The sequence below is a fragment of the Notolabrus celidotus genome, chromosome 2 (genome assembly GCF_009762535.1).
Source record: "Notolabrus celidotus isolate fNotCel1 chromosome 2, fNotCel1.pri, whole genome shotgun sequence".
Taxonomy (NCBI): Eukaryota; Metazoa; Chordata; class Actinopteri; order Labriformes; family Labridae; genus Notolabrus; species Notolabrus celidotus.
In genome coordinates, this window is record NC_048273.1 from 36,219,551 (window position 1) to 36,235,818 (window position 16,268).

Below are 16,268 nucleotides of genomic sequence, written 5' to 3' on the forward strand. Positions count from 1 at the left end.
CCCCGTACAGTTTTTGTGTGGTCCGGTAATCCTTGATCTCACAGCCCTCTTCATGAAGCTGCTCCTCATCTTCATCACTAGTTTTTAGGATCAACTGAAGTTTTATTTCCTGACATTTTGAGCTGCCATGAACGTAGAAAGATTTAAAGGCCAGCTGAGGTACGTCTGCTCCACAGCTCCCGCTAAATGGGAGAGTCCACCTTGAATTACCAGGGGAGATTTAATTACCACTTTAAGGAGATTTAACACTTCAAGAGCTGTTCTCAGAATTACATTAAATAAGTCTATTTATATCAACATAAGATATATGAGACACTATTTTTACAGGAAACAGGAAAATAATGTAACATTAGACATTGAGCACCCCCATGGTTTGAATGGAATGATCCACGTTTCATATGCAAATATTCAACTATGAGATTGGCAGTCGACTGAATCGTTAGAACGAATCGTCCAATATTCGGCTATTTGGGGTCACCCCTACTTATTTGACAGTCTATGCATATGTTGACAACTTTTCTTCATCACACTCTCTTAGGTTGACTACCGGCTTGGCTTCCACATAGAGAATCCTATTGCCATGAACCAACCGCGGACCAACATCTCCATCCAGGGGGAGGTGCCCCGTGTCCCCTCTGGTTAGTCAAATATGCACCTTTCTGTTATGTCATGAATTTATATTTTTCTGTACGCCTCTGATTTCATCTGTGTTTGTAAAATAAGGTGATCTATGCTTTTAAATGATCGCAATTTGCATCTGAAATTAGGCCATGTAACAGTTTGAACTAGGGATGCCAATTTCAAGTATTTTCCGTGATTGATCTTTGGAAATGTTAACAATCAATTATTGATTAATCATTTAAAAACACATTACAATTTCTGTCAAAAACAATGCCAAATGCGTTTTTTCCCCTGAATCAAATTTTCCTTCAAGACACAATGTTTATAACTGACAGTATTGAATATCTACGGATCGTATTGAGGTGTTCAAAATGTTAAACACACTGAATATCAACATGTGGAGCAGGCTCATGATCTCTGTGGACATACAGTCATAAAAGTGAAGACTCAGACTTCAACAAGGGAACTGAACAGAATCCTATTTCAGACTCACCGTGTTCAGTTTTCTGTCTACTCGTTCTTATTGATTAAAATAAGCATTCAAACGTGGTCAGGTGTCAGCCAGGAGCGCAACCAGGTCGGAATCAGTCTGCCGGTGGTGAAAAAAGCGCTCATGGAGACCTGTCACTCAGCTGCAGACCCCAGCTGAGCGTCTCCGCTGTGAGCAACACCTTCAGTCAGCTGATTCACATCCAAACATGCTTTAGACTTAAAACACCTCCCTGATAGCTGAACCAAATATGAGACCACATGATGTTTGTTCCACGTGAAGGAAATCAAAACAAAAAAAATGTGTTTGATTAATTTCTTAACAATCAATTTATCAATACTCCATTAATTGTTGATATCCCTAGTTTGAACATATTTTTGCCACTATCATGTGGGCTCCAACGGTCTTTTCAAGCAGAGGTTATTTCTCTTGTGGAGATGGACTTTTTTCTGCCTGGTTTAGAGTAAGATGAGAAATCCGAGACCCTTCTCCTCACTGTCATAAACGGTATGATACTGGAGCTCGTAGACTAGCTGAGCATATAGACTGAAAACATGGCCTGACTTCTAATCATTCTCTTCCAAGGTTAAAGGTCACCAAGTATCCCAACACTCACTCACTTCTATGTTCTTTAAGGAACAATATTTAAGCTACTAAATCCTGAATTTCCCTTAATGTTGAACTTTTGTTTTAACATTTTATTTTGTTGTTACATCAGTGTACATTTTAAACCATACAATTTAAGAAGTAAAACTCGGATCACAGAATCAGAAATGTGCTCTGATTTTGATAAACCCACACACCTTTAACCTTGTGTATGCTGCTAAAGATTCATAACAGGTATTATGCATTACAGAAATCAAGTTTCCCTTGATAACATTTGTCTGTGTCTCAACAGTGTTCAGAGTGGACCTCTTCTGTTCCGGCAAGGTGGATGGAGAGGCCGTCGTAACAGTGCAGCTCAATCTGACCATACATGCTAACAACTACACAGTGCTCAACTTCAAGAGGAGGAAAATGTGCTACAAAAGTAAGCATCAATCAGGTAATAATCTGAAATGCATGGGTCAGTCAGGCTCATTATTTGTATTCTCATATCCGCATGTAGACCTCCTTCACAGAGGAAACATGTCATATATATGTCATTGCAGCAGGGAAAACATATGTAGCTTTGTTGGTGGGATATTGTGCCAGTTAACAGTCAGACGTGTACAGGCGTAGAAGTATAAATCAGGCTTTAGAGAGGTCTTGCCTTATTGTTTCCCATAGAATGAAACTTATTCCCATCTTAATTTGAGCAAGTGTGAAACTAACAACCATGAAAAGTTCTTCATGTAACTAAGAGGTGGTCAAAATGTATACTTTTGAGCACTCTTCTGCAGAGGCCCCTCTAGTTTGTGTCAGTCGTCTCTTCGTCGCCTGCTGACTGGGAAGAGACGACGAGATCACATCACGCCTGTACTGGCTTCCCTTCACTGGCTTCCTGTCAGTTTCAGGATCCAGTTCAAGATTGGGTTGTTGGTTTTTAAAAGCTTACATGGGCTGGCACCATCATACCTGTGTGAGTGTTTGCACCTGCACGCTCCAGGCAGAGCGCTCAGGTCAACACACCAGGTAGTTTTAGATGTCCCGAACGACGCTCAAAACTCAGGGCGACTGAGCCTTCATGGTGGCTGCTCCCACACTGTGGAACAGTCTGTCTCCTAATATAAGACATGCTCAGACTATTGAGAATTTCAATTAATTACTTAAAGGTGACATATAATGGTTCTCTACCTGAATTATGTTTCCCTGGCATGTCTACAAACCCCCCGAGAATGAAAAAAATCCATTCTGCCCCTGTTCTGATTTCTCCACCTTTCTGTAAATGTGTGTGAAACCAGCCGTTTCAGACTTCCGTGTTTTTGTTACGTCACAACAATATCCGGTCTGTCACGGAGTCAGAGCTCGGAGCTTGTTCAGCCCATAGACTGTATAAAATAATACTGAATCCCTCCTCCGTTTTTCATTACCTGCACACATGTGTGCTAACAAGGAGCTTAGGAGGGAGGCATGCTAGTTGTAGGCTGTCTTAATAAACACAAAGGTCGGTTTTACTCCCCACGTCTGCAGATTTGAAGATCTAGTGGATGATTTTTATTTATCATGGAAAAGTGCTAGCGCTAGTTAGCATAGCCACATAGCTACATGTTAGTAGCAGTAGCTGTGTACCAAGACACACGTTGACATACTGACAAATAAAACAACAAGTAACACAGAATCTGTCACCAATCTTTCAGAAAGGTCCTGCTGCCTTTCTGGCAGAGGTCGGTTTTACTCCCCACGTCTGCAGATTTAAAGATCTAGTGGATGATTTTTATTTGTCATGGATAAGTGCTAGCGCTAGTTAGCATAGCCACATAGCTACATGTTCGTAGCTGTGTACCAAGACACACGTCTACATACTGATAAATAAAACAACAAGAAACACTAAATCTGTGACCAATGGTTCAGAAAGGTCCTGCTACAGGCGCCTCCCTGTCAGGATCAGATTCTGGATCAGATTCAGAGGGTTGAAGTAACGCGGGTCTGTGAGCAGCCGTGTATATTCAGCCAACATGTAAACATTAGATCCAAGTGCTGGAGAGCCGGGACCACATCCACTTCCTGAGGGGGCGTGGTCAGAGAGCTCATTCTCATTTAAAGGCACAGACACAGAAAACAGCCTGTTCTAAGCAGGGCTGAAAAAGAGGGGTTTACAGGCAGACCAAAATCTGATTTCAAAGTGTTTTTTTGAGCATAAACTTTAAAGACATGTTTTGGGGACCTCTTAGACCAATATATATTGATGAAAAAGAGCGTAATATGTCACCTTTAAAACGCACCTCTTTGCATTGGCATTTAATACCTGTTGAGCGAGACATCCAACATTTTATTTTGCTTTTATTTATTGTTGCTTTTTCTTGTTTTATCTATTGTGTTTTTAATATCTATTATTTTTGAATTACTATTTGTTTTTATTGATTGTGTTTTTAAGCTTGCACAGCACTTTTGCCAACTGCGGTTGCTTTTTAAATGTGTTATATAAATAAAGTTTGACTTGACTATACTATACTGGGCTAATATGTCTTCGAGACATATTGTCTTCGTGCTGCTTTATTCTTGTAACCTTGAAACTCCTGAAGCTTCAGCATTTTTTAAGGACTTGGGTTGAGCACTTAAACCAGTTCCTGGTGTTTGATCATTAACCTTGAATAAAGTCCTCTGTAGTCCTTTCATACAGACAAGGAAATGTCTGAGTTTTGAATAAAGAATATTATGGATTATGCACAATATACTATGTGCAGTATGTTATTGTTATGTCCTGCTTGTTTGTATTGTATATCCCATCAATATCTATAAATGTGCTGCTGCAAACGAGGAAAATGAAAACATCTTAATACTTTTTTCAACTATTTAAAGCATGATCAATTTGACTTCTCTTTCTAGAATTTCAAACTGCACTAAAATGTTAGAAATGAAGTCCTTGAGTTTGAAACTAGACATGATGATTTTCTCTTTCCCTCTTCCTCCTTCAACAGGAATAGAGTCAGACCCCAAGATGGCCATTCCCCCCAACAGTACCACTTTTCCACGTCCCGACTGTAAGTTATCCTGGCTCTGCATCCTGCTCTACTCATCCCTCTCCTGCAGCTCAGTTTATTGTCTTTCAGTAGTCGTGTCATTCTGATAAGACAGAGGCTGGATTATTACTGAATAGTTTCTCTGTATAGCCGTGCACATTACTCAAACTTCCATAACGGCAGGATATGATTTCAGAGGCTAAAGAGAGGGACGCATTCTCCCATTGAAGAGCACCCTCTCAGCCCCCACCCCTCTGGAATGGTGGTCCTCTTCCAGTGGCATCTATTCAGGGTCTTTTGTGAGCCCACTGCCACCAGTAACAAAGTACCATTAGTGGGTTGTCTCTCTTCTGCTTGGGTAGGTCCTAGGAACCTGGGGCCCTCTGAGGCTTTTAAATAGGTGATGAGAAAAGCTCTCAGACTCTGGATCCTGGGCACAGCCTCTACTATTCCAGGCTTCCATTAATGCTAAGTGGAGCCCGAGGTGAACTTGTAGTCTCTCCCTGCTCTCACTCATGTATGCATCTAATTGGCTGAGTAGAGATGGAGTATTTCAGCTCAAATTCTTTCATAATAGCGTACCCTTTTGAAGCTCCCTGCAACAAGAACGGTGTATTATGTGTGCAATTACACCCCGTCTTTCTTTGAGTCTCCCTTCTTCCATCTTTGTTGATTAGTGTGTTTTTTTTTCTTAACTCACTAGACGGCGTGACTGCCCCCACCACCTCCACCCAGGTGTTCTATATCAGTGTGAGCGTCTGCTGCATTGTTATCTTCCTGGTGGCCATCATCCTGGCCATCTTGCACCTGCACAGCATGAAGAGAGTGGAGATGGAGGACAGGTTTGTTTCTGTAGTTACTGATCTATTGGACCAAATCTCAGTCACATAAGGTCATCCCTTTGAAGGGCCTTGGGAATGTTGTCCCAACGCTACATGACCACCATTTTAAAGGTATCCTGTATGACACAATACCCTCGGTCAGAGGAAACTAGCACACTCACCAGTTTGACGTCATGAAGGGTCGCTCTCACAGGCTGCTGATGGCTTACAGCACCCTCACCTGCTGCAGTCTGACCCCCTGTGGCGAGCTGCTCTATTTGGCTCTAAATATCTGCTCTTTTGAATAGTTAACTGAATATGTTTGAGTTGTAGCCCTCCTGCTTCTGAGTCGCTCACTAATTAAGTGAAGTATGCTGTTGGCGTCTATAAGCTTGTTGAGTCAGCTGTTTGAGTGATTAAATTTAGCCCTGTCTTAACATCTGTGTAAAGAGGGCAGAGATTTACACATTCCTAAATGTACACGTTACACCGCACACACTGGTCCTGACTTAGATATTAGTTATAGTGACACATTGACACTTTCTAAAACTGGTGTAGCTGTTGCTTAGCTCACAAACAAACTGACACAGTGATCCTATGACATGTTAGAAATGAAGATTGTAAGAGGCTGAATAGGGAACAACTTTTAATCATAGTTAAAACTATAAACATGCTCAGTTACTTTTCACACTGACAGCACAACTGACCTCATATCACACGTTCAAACTGGAGCTATTGAACACTTACTTTTTATACCTCTTTCTAATTCAGCAGGTTTAAATAATTGCCCTCTTAAACTGCAGGCTAGGTTGCAGTATAAAAGGATAGATTTCTATTCTATCCAATGTCCGGCAGGTCAGAACGAATGGATCAAATACGCAAGACTTCTACTTTTGTCGGATGCTGGAGCACGACACATCAGTATGCACAGAGCAGATGGAGTGGGACAGGAAGTCAGGCACCAAAACAAAGTTAAAAAATCTGGTTAATTTTCAGAATAAAACACTGTGTTATCGTTAGATCATCATGACGAGCGGAGCAAGGCCTGGAGTCAACAGGTCAGAGGTTTTCAGAGGACCATAAAGACAACATGAATGAGGAGAGGAGGAGGAGAATCCTTGATTCAGTGATTACTGTGGAAAAACCTCAGTCACATGACTCCAGCTGTCTGGCGGTCCTGCTCCGTGCTGCGTTCAGAAAACGCAACCAGTGGGTGTTGACGGACGAGAGAGCCTGAAGCCGGACTGCAGCGGATCAGTGATGGAACGGACACGGATCTAGTGGAAGTCCCGTGTTAGAAGGCATATGATTGTGTTTTGGGATCACTTATTTTCCTCTCTCTGCAGTTTAATCAGAAATAGAACAAATGAAAGTTGTCTTTCAAACAAGCAAATTGTAGCAGGATGAACATTTTGATTTAGGAAATAGAAAGCTGTAAGGGGTTTGCTTCTTGCATTGCTTTAGGAATCTGGTTTAATGTTCATCACAAAAATCCACCTACTCCTAAAACACATGTATTTCCCTCTGTATGTGTGTATGACAATGTCTTACCTATACTTTTCATATAGTTGTCCACAGATTAGTAAAATACCACACATCACTTGGACTTTTTAAACTTTGTGATTTTTTTCATTTTGACTTTTTCATTTGACATGCTGCAGATGTTTCCTACAGATCTACTCTCAACCAGAACTAACAGTCCAGCATGATGAAGCAAATCCTCACATCATCATCGCCGGAGAAACTCGATCCACGTGCCTCTGCATAACCACTCTTTTCTTTTCTGTTGTGTGTTTTTCAGTGTGAGTGACAGTGGAAGCTCACAGGGCCTGTCTCAGCCATCCACCCAGACCACACAGTACCTGAGGGCGGACACCCCAAACAACGCAGCCCCTGTCACCAGTAAGATATCTTAGTAACCCAGAGGCATTACAAACGAGATCAAACACTCGCTTTTGTTTCGTTTTAAAAACATCTAAGACTTTATTATGTCCTGACGAGATGGCACTGAGATATGTTTCAGCACAGTCAGCCTGATTTGTTCTCCCATGGTTGTTGAGTTTCTCTCTTCATACTGGCATCCACAAATGTGCATGCTTCTCCAAATGCAATAATGAACTGTGAATGACCTAATTAGTTTAACTGGTATCATAAGTTTGTAATGAAGTGGAGAGTTCCTGCAGGGTTCTTTTTGTTTCCACTCCCCTCGTGACCCATTACAGTCTGAACAACGTGTAAATGTACTTACTGTGTTTCCTATCAGGCCAGCTGTTCAGCAGTTAGACAAGTACAAGCAGTCTTTTATGTTGGATCTGGCGAGGACTGATCTAATCTAAATTGATGTCGTTTCAGAACACGGTGGGAAATACTGACACACAGTAACAAGGTTAAATGAAGTGCTTAATCTTAACATTTAACTAACCTACCGCAGGACTGTATCAGCCTGTTAATTACTGTGTAAGTAATGGGGCCATTACAGGACAGTTTTTGGTTTTCCTGTTAAGTCCTCAGCCCTAGATTTTATGTGAGGTCTGACTGTTTGACAAATGTCTAAGTGTTACTACTCCATCTGTTAAATCTTATTTATACCCTTGGCTTTTTTGAATGCAAACAAAGAAGACAGATTTTCTTTGGGCAGGACCTTACTTGCCGTTTTCCCCTGTAGCCTGTCTTTTTGCAAAGCTAAGCTAACCCTCTGAGAGCTGTAGCTTTATATAAGAGGGCAACACTTCAGGAAGTATGTGTATTTTTCTTGCTAAGAATCTGATGAGAGGAATGATACTGCCCTCATATCCCACAAGCAGCTGGTGCAGAAGCTCAGCACAGAGACTAAAAAAGGGGAAATGATGAGTCATGCTACAGTCTGTCCAGTGGAAACTAAATCTATAAGCATCTCTAAAGATGACACTTCAATACACTTTAAATACTGTCATAAGAGGATGCTAAGTGCTAGAGGCAGAAAGTACGCTTAGATGTTTATTTAAATAGTGTTCAGACTACTGATTTAAGTAAATTTGAAGTATACTCTGGGATCGATTTTTGGAAATGTTAACGATCAATTATTGATTAATCAAAAAAAAAAACATTGAGGTTTCTTACGTCAAAAACAACGCCAAATACGTCGTTTTCGCCTAAATTACATTTTCCACTATAGCAAAATGCATATCACTGACGGTATTGAATACAGGTACATGTTGGGTTTTTTGTGTACATTTTCATTTTATCTTAAAGGTGACATATCATGCAAAATTGACTTTTTAATGGTTCTTTACCTGAAATATGTGTCCCTGGCATGTCTACAGACCCCCCGAGAATGAAAAAAATCCATTCTGCCCCTGTTTTGATTTCTACATCTTTCTGTAAATGTGTGTGAAACGAACCGTTTCAGACTTCTGTGTTTTTGTTACGTAACAACAATATCCGGTCTGTCACGGAGTCAGAGCTCGGAGCTTGTTCAGCCCATAGACTGTATAAAATAATACTGAACCCCTCCTCCGTTTTTCATTACCTGCACACATGTGTGCTAACAAGGAGCTTAGGAGGGAGGCATGCTAGTTGTAGGCTGTCTTAATAAACACAAAGGTCGGTTTTACTCCCCACGTCTGCAGATTTGAAGATCTAATGGATGATTTTTATTTGTCATGGATAAGTGCTAGCGCTAATTAGCATAGCCACATAGCTACATGTTCATAGCTGTAGCTGTAGCTGTAGCTGTGTACCAAGACACACGTCAACATACTGACAAATAAAACAACAAGAAACACAGAATCTGTGACCAATCGTTCAGAAAGGTCCTGCTGCCTTTCTGGCAGAGGTCGGTTTTACTCCCCACGTCTGCAGATTTGAAGATCTAGTGGATGATTTTTATTTATCATGGATAAGTGCTAGCGCTAGTTAGCATAGCCACATACCTACATGTTCGTAGCTGTGTACCAAGACACACGTCTACATACTGATAAATAAAACAACAAGAAACACTAAATCTGTGACCAATCCTTCAGAAAGGTCCTGCTACAGGCGCCTCTCCGTCAGGATCAGATTCAGAGGGTTGAAGTAATGTGATCTCTGAGCAGCCGTGTATATTCAGCCAACATGTAAACATTAGATCAACGTACTGGAGAGCCGAGGCACATCCACTTCCTGAGGGGGCGTGGTCAGAGGGAAAACAGAGTGTTCTGAGGAGGACTGAAGAAGAGGACTTTTCAGGCATGCCAAAATCTGATTTCAAAGTGTTTTTTTGAGCATAAACTTTAAAGACATGTTTTGGGGACCCCTTAGACCAATATATATTGATGAAAAAAGCATGATATGTCACCTTTAAGAACTGTATTTTCAGTTTTTTGTTACATAAGACAAGAAAAAAGACAGGCAAACTAATAAAAAGGAAAGAAAGAAATAGGCACGCACATCATTGGAATGGAAAGCTATCAAAGACACAAAAAAAAAGAACAAACTACAGGTACATGTTTAACACTGATTATCAACGAGCAGGCTCGTAAAAATATTGTCTACGGGCATAGTCTTATAAAGTGAAGGCTTAGGTGTCAGCCGGGAGCACAACCGGGTCATAAACAGTCCAGTGGCAGAAAAGCCCAGACGGCTCTGATGTTGCTGCTCTGCAAACATAGCGCACTAGCAATTCCCACCAGTCTGTTGGTTTTGTATCTAAAGGTGGAAATGTCCTGTTTAAAGTACTCAGCCTTCATGTCCGTGTCGTTGTTGGCAGCAGTTGAGTTTTGATCCTCTTTAAAAAGCACGTGGAGACCTGACGCACAGCAGCCAGCTGAGCGTCTCCATTGTGTGCAACACCTTTATTCCAAAGTTTCTTTATTGTTTTTTTTATGCACAGACAGACAAACAGTAGGTTTTGTGACATGTAGTAGTTGTAACAGGGTTCTGTGGGTGATGTTGTAAAACACAATAACACAAACACCCTAAATATCCCACCCACCCCAAAACATTGATCACTTCACACACATCTCACATCCATACCGACATTAACAAGGGGTAAAAAGACAAAACAATTACAAAAAAACAATATCATTTAAATACATTAGGGAGAGATAGATCACACAGCAAGTTGATTATTACTTGAAAAGAGGCTAGTATAATGTGGAAGTCACTCCAATCTTCAGAGGCAGAGGTAGAGTGTAAAGACATACAAGTGACACAGATTAATTATGTTTTTCAATGAATGGAAAAATAAAGATTAAGAAGAATAAAATAATAACAATAATGAAATAAAAAAAAGGGGGGAGAAGAGTAAATAAATAAAGTGATGAAGCTACGTACATAGAATAAAACAGGGTAAAGGGAGAGGGAAGAATGTGCTCAGTTAGCTGTGTGCACCACCTTTAAGAGCTGATTCACATTGAAACATGCTTTAAACTCAGAACACCTCCCTGATAGATGAATGAAATATGAGACCACATGTTGTTTGCCCCACATGATGGAAAATTGAAAACAAAAATGCGTGTCTGAGTAATTTCTTAACAATCAATTAATCGCTAATCAATTAATTGATTACATCCCTAGTTCAGACTTTTTTACAGTAAGACCCCCCACAGCGATGAAACAGAGCCCTGCTGTCACTACACCTTTGAACTTTAACATTGATCCTTGCAATGATGTAACATTGTGTCCAGGTGTGTACCTTTGCATTGCATCATGGCGTTTCAAAGGGTTAAGAAGCTTGTGTTAACAGACAGCAGGATCTTCACTCAGACACATACTCAGACACACACACACACACACACACACACACACACACACACACACACACACACACACACACACACACACACACACACACACACACACACTGCGCCTTATTCTCCTGTCAACTCTAATACAACTTATTATCAAACAACTCTGCTCCAGCATTATTTGTCAGTGGCATTTACATTGATCAGGACAGGAGGTGTATCAGTGAGGTCAGAGTCCTGTCTTGAGCGGGCAGTGAGGGGTCAAGGTGAGGGGTTCAGTGTCTCATGACTGTAGATCTGTCTCTCTTCTTCTTCGTAATTTCAAAGACTTTCCACCACGAGCCCTTGAGAGTTTTCTAAAACCACATGTCTGACTTTGACAGTAATTTGTCAGAGAGCTGGTTGAAAAGACATCTGTTTATATACAGAATGATAGAATGATACATCTGTGAAGAGAATCAAACTTTTGACATTAATCTCCGCCTGTGATAAAAGTGTTGTGAAGATTGAGGCTTGTGGTTCGTACTCCAACTGTTGAAATTCATCATTGTCTGTGTTTGATCCTTCATTGCCCTCTTGTGGACTCCGCTCACACTTCACCTTATGCCCATTATGTTTCAGCTACTTGCTTCCTTTATGCTTTGCTGATTGTGATTATTGGCAAACACCATCCACCGCATTAATTTTACCTGACTCCTGATGGACGGTTTCACTCAACTTACAGGCGTGACTTGTCTGATAGTATCTCTGTGTGAACACACAAAAAAAACACATTCAAGCCGTGTTGTAAGCTGAGTGAACTGTCCATTAAATCACATCCTCTTCTCTCTCACCCTCTCACCCTCCACTCCCTCCTGTCCCCTTTTCCTCTTGTTATCAGACAATCACCCTGGTTCTGCACCCATCCTCCAGCTTGCTGCCTCCTCCTTCCAAAACCCCGGTGCTCCCCCTCATGAAACCAAAAGTAAGTTCAAGTAAAACTCCAGAGACTGCTTGACATTTCAAACTATAAAACCGTGTCCTCTTTGAGTATTGTCCATAGTGTTCTCAAACATACCCTGCTCGGATAAATCCAGTCCAGAGTTGCCGTAAGGGATGTTCAGAGGTAACTTATTTCCTGTCATTCAAGTAGAAATTTGAATTCTGACTTTTTGACTTGTCGAAAAGTCAGAACAAAGTAAGTAGGTAAAAGTGAAAGTAATAAATAAGACAGGAATTAAAACTGAATCATATTTATTGACACAACTGAACACCCATCTGGATGCAACCAACAACCCACAGAGTCAGCTCATAGAGTCTGCAGGTAGAGGATGTCAGACTGACTTCCTGCATGTGGCTAACATTAGCAGATCTAGCACCACAGGCCTGTTCTGGTTACACATTACTCAAAACAAATAGTTAAATGCCAGTTTAACCAGACACAGCCTACATACAACCTTGTCTCCATTTTTAAGATCAAGATACTGATGAATCACGCAACAATACGAGATTCCATCTGACACCTGCGCTTGTTTACATCCAGGTAGTAGAGCATCAACGCATTATAGCAGTCATCATTAACTGAAGATTCAGCCCTGGTTAGTGGTGGGTGGTTGTGGGCCTCCAATAATAAAAATAATAATAACTCAATTAACTGACTTGATAATTCTGGTGCTGATCAGTTAGAGTGATGACATTTAATCGTTTAGTCTACTAGACACACAATCCTCAAGCCTCAAAGTTCTGTGTGCTGGTTCAAGTCTTCAAATCCTGGCTCATGTGTCACACCTGCGCTATACTAACATCATTCATCGCCCTTTCCTGGTATTGTATTGTTTAAGTTCTGCACATCAACATTTAAATTATTGAGGCAAGTTAGAGAAGAGTCAAAAAGGTGAGTACTATTTCTGTGTGTTTCATAACTTGATAAACCGATTCACTGACAAATTAAAGTTTCAAGGATCTCAATAATAGATTACATTTTCCAGGGAAGTGCTCAAAAACCTGTTTCCAGACTCTAATGTATCAAGATATTCTGCTTCTGCTTTATGAAACAGATAATACAAGATCATTTGATTAAGGAATTAATCAATTTGATAAATGAAGGTTCCTGAATGTGTTTAGTCTTTAATCTGTGTTTTGTCAAATGCAGATTAGAAATCAATCTCATACAAAACTCATCATGACATCATTTTGGAAACATCACAACGCCAACGTGTTTCTGACTGTTTTAACAATAGATCAGAGTCACCAACGATAAGAACAAGTAAGGAAGCTGGTGCTATAAATAACAATAAAATCAAGACAATATTAGAAACTAAAGAACTAAATAAGATGTCAATGTTTTAGGGTGCTATTGATCTAGTCACTTATTCATCATTTATTTCAGGTACATTTTTTGTTTTGGGTTTATTGAAACAAAACATCTTTAAAGATTAAAATCTTTTCCTGTCCCAGGTGGATTGCATGAGGATGATCTGCTGTCCTAAGAAAGGTCATTGCCTGTAGAGAAGGACAGAAGGGAAAAGTAATCTAATTACTTGTGTACCAACAACACAAACATTGTATCTCAAAGCACACACAACCAGTCAAAGTTTGGACACACCTTCTCATTCAATGGTTTTATCTATTTGAATTATTTTCAACATTGTAGATTAATACTGAAGACATCAAAACTATGAAATAATCTGGTTTCACCATAATCTGGATTACAACAGTAGTCAAATAGGGCTATCCATTGTGTACTAACCCTACCTCTGAACAACACAACTGATGGTCTCAAACACATTAAGAAGGCAAGTCATTCTACAAATGAACTCTTGACAAGGCTCATGTTCATTAGAAACCATTCCAGGAGACCACTTCATGAAGCAGACTGAGAGAATACCAAGAGTGTGCAAAGCTGTCATGAAGGAAAAAGGGGGCTACTTTACAGAATCTAAAATATAAAACAGATTCTGCTTTGTTTAACACTTTTTTGTTCATTCAATAATTCCATATATGTTCTTTCATAGTTTTGATGTCTTCAGTATTAATCTACAGTGTTTACAATCATTACAATAAATACAAACATTTCAATGAGAAGGTGTTTGGTGTTGTCACTCTTATTTAAAGTGTCTTTTAATCTCCATCAACTCATGAAGGAAATAGATAGAAGATAATAATCAGAATACATTTATTTGTATGGCACCATTCAAGAGCAAATGTCACAAAGTGCTCAAAAAAAAGAAGACAAAGAAACACAGGCAAGGGAGCAATAAAATGCATCAGGCATCAGCGAGTCGAACCAAATGCATTTCAAACTGTCTTTTAAAAGTGACCACAGATCTGAAACCTAATGGGAGAAAGTTCTCAACTACAACATCAAATGAATAAGATGAAAACAATGACACTACAACAATGAGAATGCTATAGAGATCAGATGCTATAAAGCACTGAAAAGATAAGGCAGTCTGATGATGTTATCTGTGTAGATTAGTCACAATGATGTTCATTTGAGCCACTATTGATGAAGAACAAATTAAAATTACAACATCTAAAACTTTGTTTCAAATCTTAAGTACGGCATACACTCAAAATCAGTAAATCTAGTCCCAGTCTCTCCTGTGGACATACTGTGAACACAACATATATACAGGAGGCCACACAGTCTCCTCCTGTAATAATTTTTTGTTCATTCAATAATTCCATACATGTTCTTTCATAGTTTTGATGTCTTCAGTATTAATCTAATGTTTACAATAATTACAATAAATACAAACCCTTGAATGAGAAGGTGTGTTCAAACTTTTGACTGGTAGCATCATTCATTGTTGAATATAGGTTACTCCTTATTTGACATGTAGGGGGCAGCGTTGAGCTGTACTCTGATAGTAGTTCCTCTGCAGTTAACCTGCTGCAGTAGAGATTGAAACCTTTAACTCTAATAAACTACATCATGGCCTATGTTGCAATGTTTATACTTGTTAATTCAGAATGGGTCCTCTGCTTCCTTTTCATATATCAAGCTCACAACTCAGGTTTTCTAGATATAAAATATTTTCTTTAGCTCAGAGAAATATGAAGAGCCTGTCGTCTCCCTTAACTTTTATGGAGAATTGTATTTGGTTTGTTTTCTGTTGATTTGATTCTTCTACTGTTCCATCTATCTTTATTGAAGCAGCTGGTCACTGTTCATCCTGAGTATCAGTAAGCTGCAGACACAGGAGGAAAGAATGTGTTATCACTGACAAACTGTGCACACATGAGGTGTGTGAAGTAAAATGTTTGTGTATCTCTGTTCTGACACTGTCTGGAACTTTGTGTGTAACTAGCTCCTACCTCAGTAACACTAGCAGCTAATGACACTGAGTACACAGAGAGGTTGTGCAATGGAACATGCTGTAATACATGACTTTGCATGAAGTTGATGCAACATTTGAAGGTCACTGTACGTGTTCCCCTCATCATGTTCCTTGTAAGTGCTGCATTTCTGTGAAGCCAGGCGAGGGTTCTGTGTATTTGAGTGGTAACTTGTCTTCTCATAAGAATTGGGATGTCAGCAGTGATGCAAAGCAGAAGTTCCACACATGTTGTTCTGGGTTAGAAGAGCTGTCCGTCTGCTTTAAAGTGTTTCGTTTACATTCAGACTTTTTAATGCATCTCTGTACTTTTCTGTCTACACAGGTTATCCATCTCTGCGTATAGAGAAGAATGACCTGAGGAGTGTTACGCTCATGGAGGCTAAAGCCAAAGTGAAAGACATTGCCATCTCAAGGGAGAGAGTCACTCTACGAGACGTCTTACATGAAGGTACTTGTCTCTCTTCTTTGGCTCAGTCTTTTAATTCAATTTTCCCTGACAGAAAATTCCAATAACGTTTGTTTTCTTGTGAAATGTGTAAACATGAACACAAATTCAAAGTCGTGATCTTGGCCCCAACAGAGGAGCCTGAGAGCTCGACTCACTGCAGTCTGAGAAAACACATGAAATTAGACAAAACACAAGCAAAGCAAGAAAACATCAGCTCGAATCAGACAACACATGCACTGCATTTATTAAACAATCTGCA

General features: G+C 40.0%; 1 protein-coding gene across 5 annotated transcripts in view; it reads left to right on the forward strand.

The window, feature by feature from the left end:
* ryk (receptor like tyrosine kinase) overlaps nucleotides 1-16,268 on the forward strand; it is a 79,550-nt gene that overhangs the window by 36,670 nt on the left and 26,612 nt on the right. For 2 of the 5 annotated variants that reach the window (XM_034707887.1, XM_034707869.1), the window contains exons 3-9: nucleotides 539-638; nucleotides 2,010-2,156; nucleotides 4,672-4,734; nucleotides 5,417-5,555; nucleotides 7,336-7,436; nucleotides 12,120-12,203; nucleotides 15,884-16,009. In XM_034707887.1, coding sequence (XP_034563778.1) covers nucleotides 539-638; nucleotides 2,010-2,156; nucleotides 4,672-4,734; nucleotides 5,417-5,555; nucleotides 7,336-7,436; nucleotides 12,120-12,203; nucleotides 15,884-16,009 — 760 coding nt within the window. The remainder of the gene's footprint in view (nucleotides 1-538; nucleotides 639-2,009; nucleotides 2,157-4,671; nucleotides 4,735-5,416; nucleotides 5,556-7,335; nucleotides 7,437-12,119; nucleotides 12,204-15,883; nucleotides 16,010-16,268) is intronic. The other 3 variants (XM_034707895.1, XM_034707878.1, XM_034707904.1) reach the window with 2 other exon arrangements.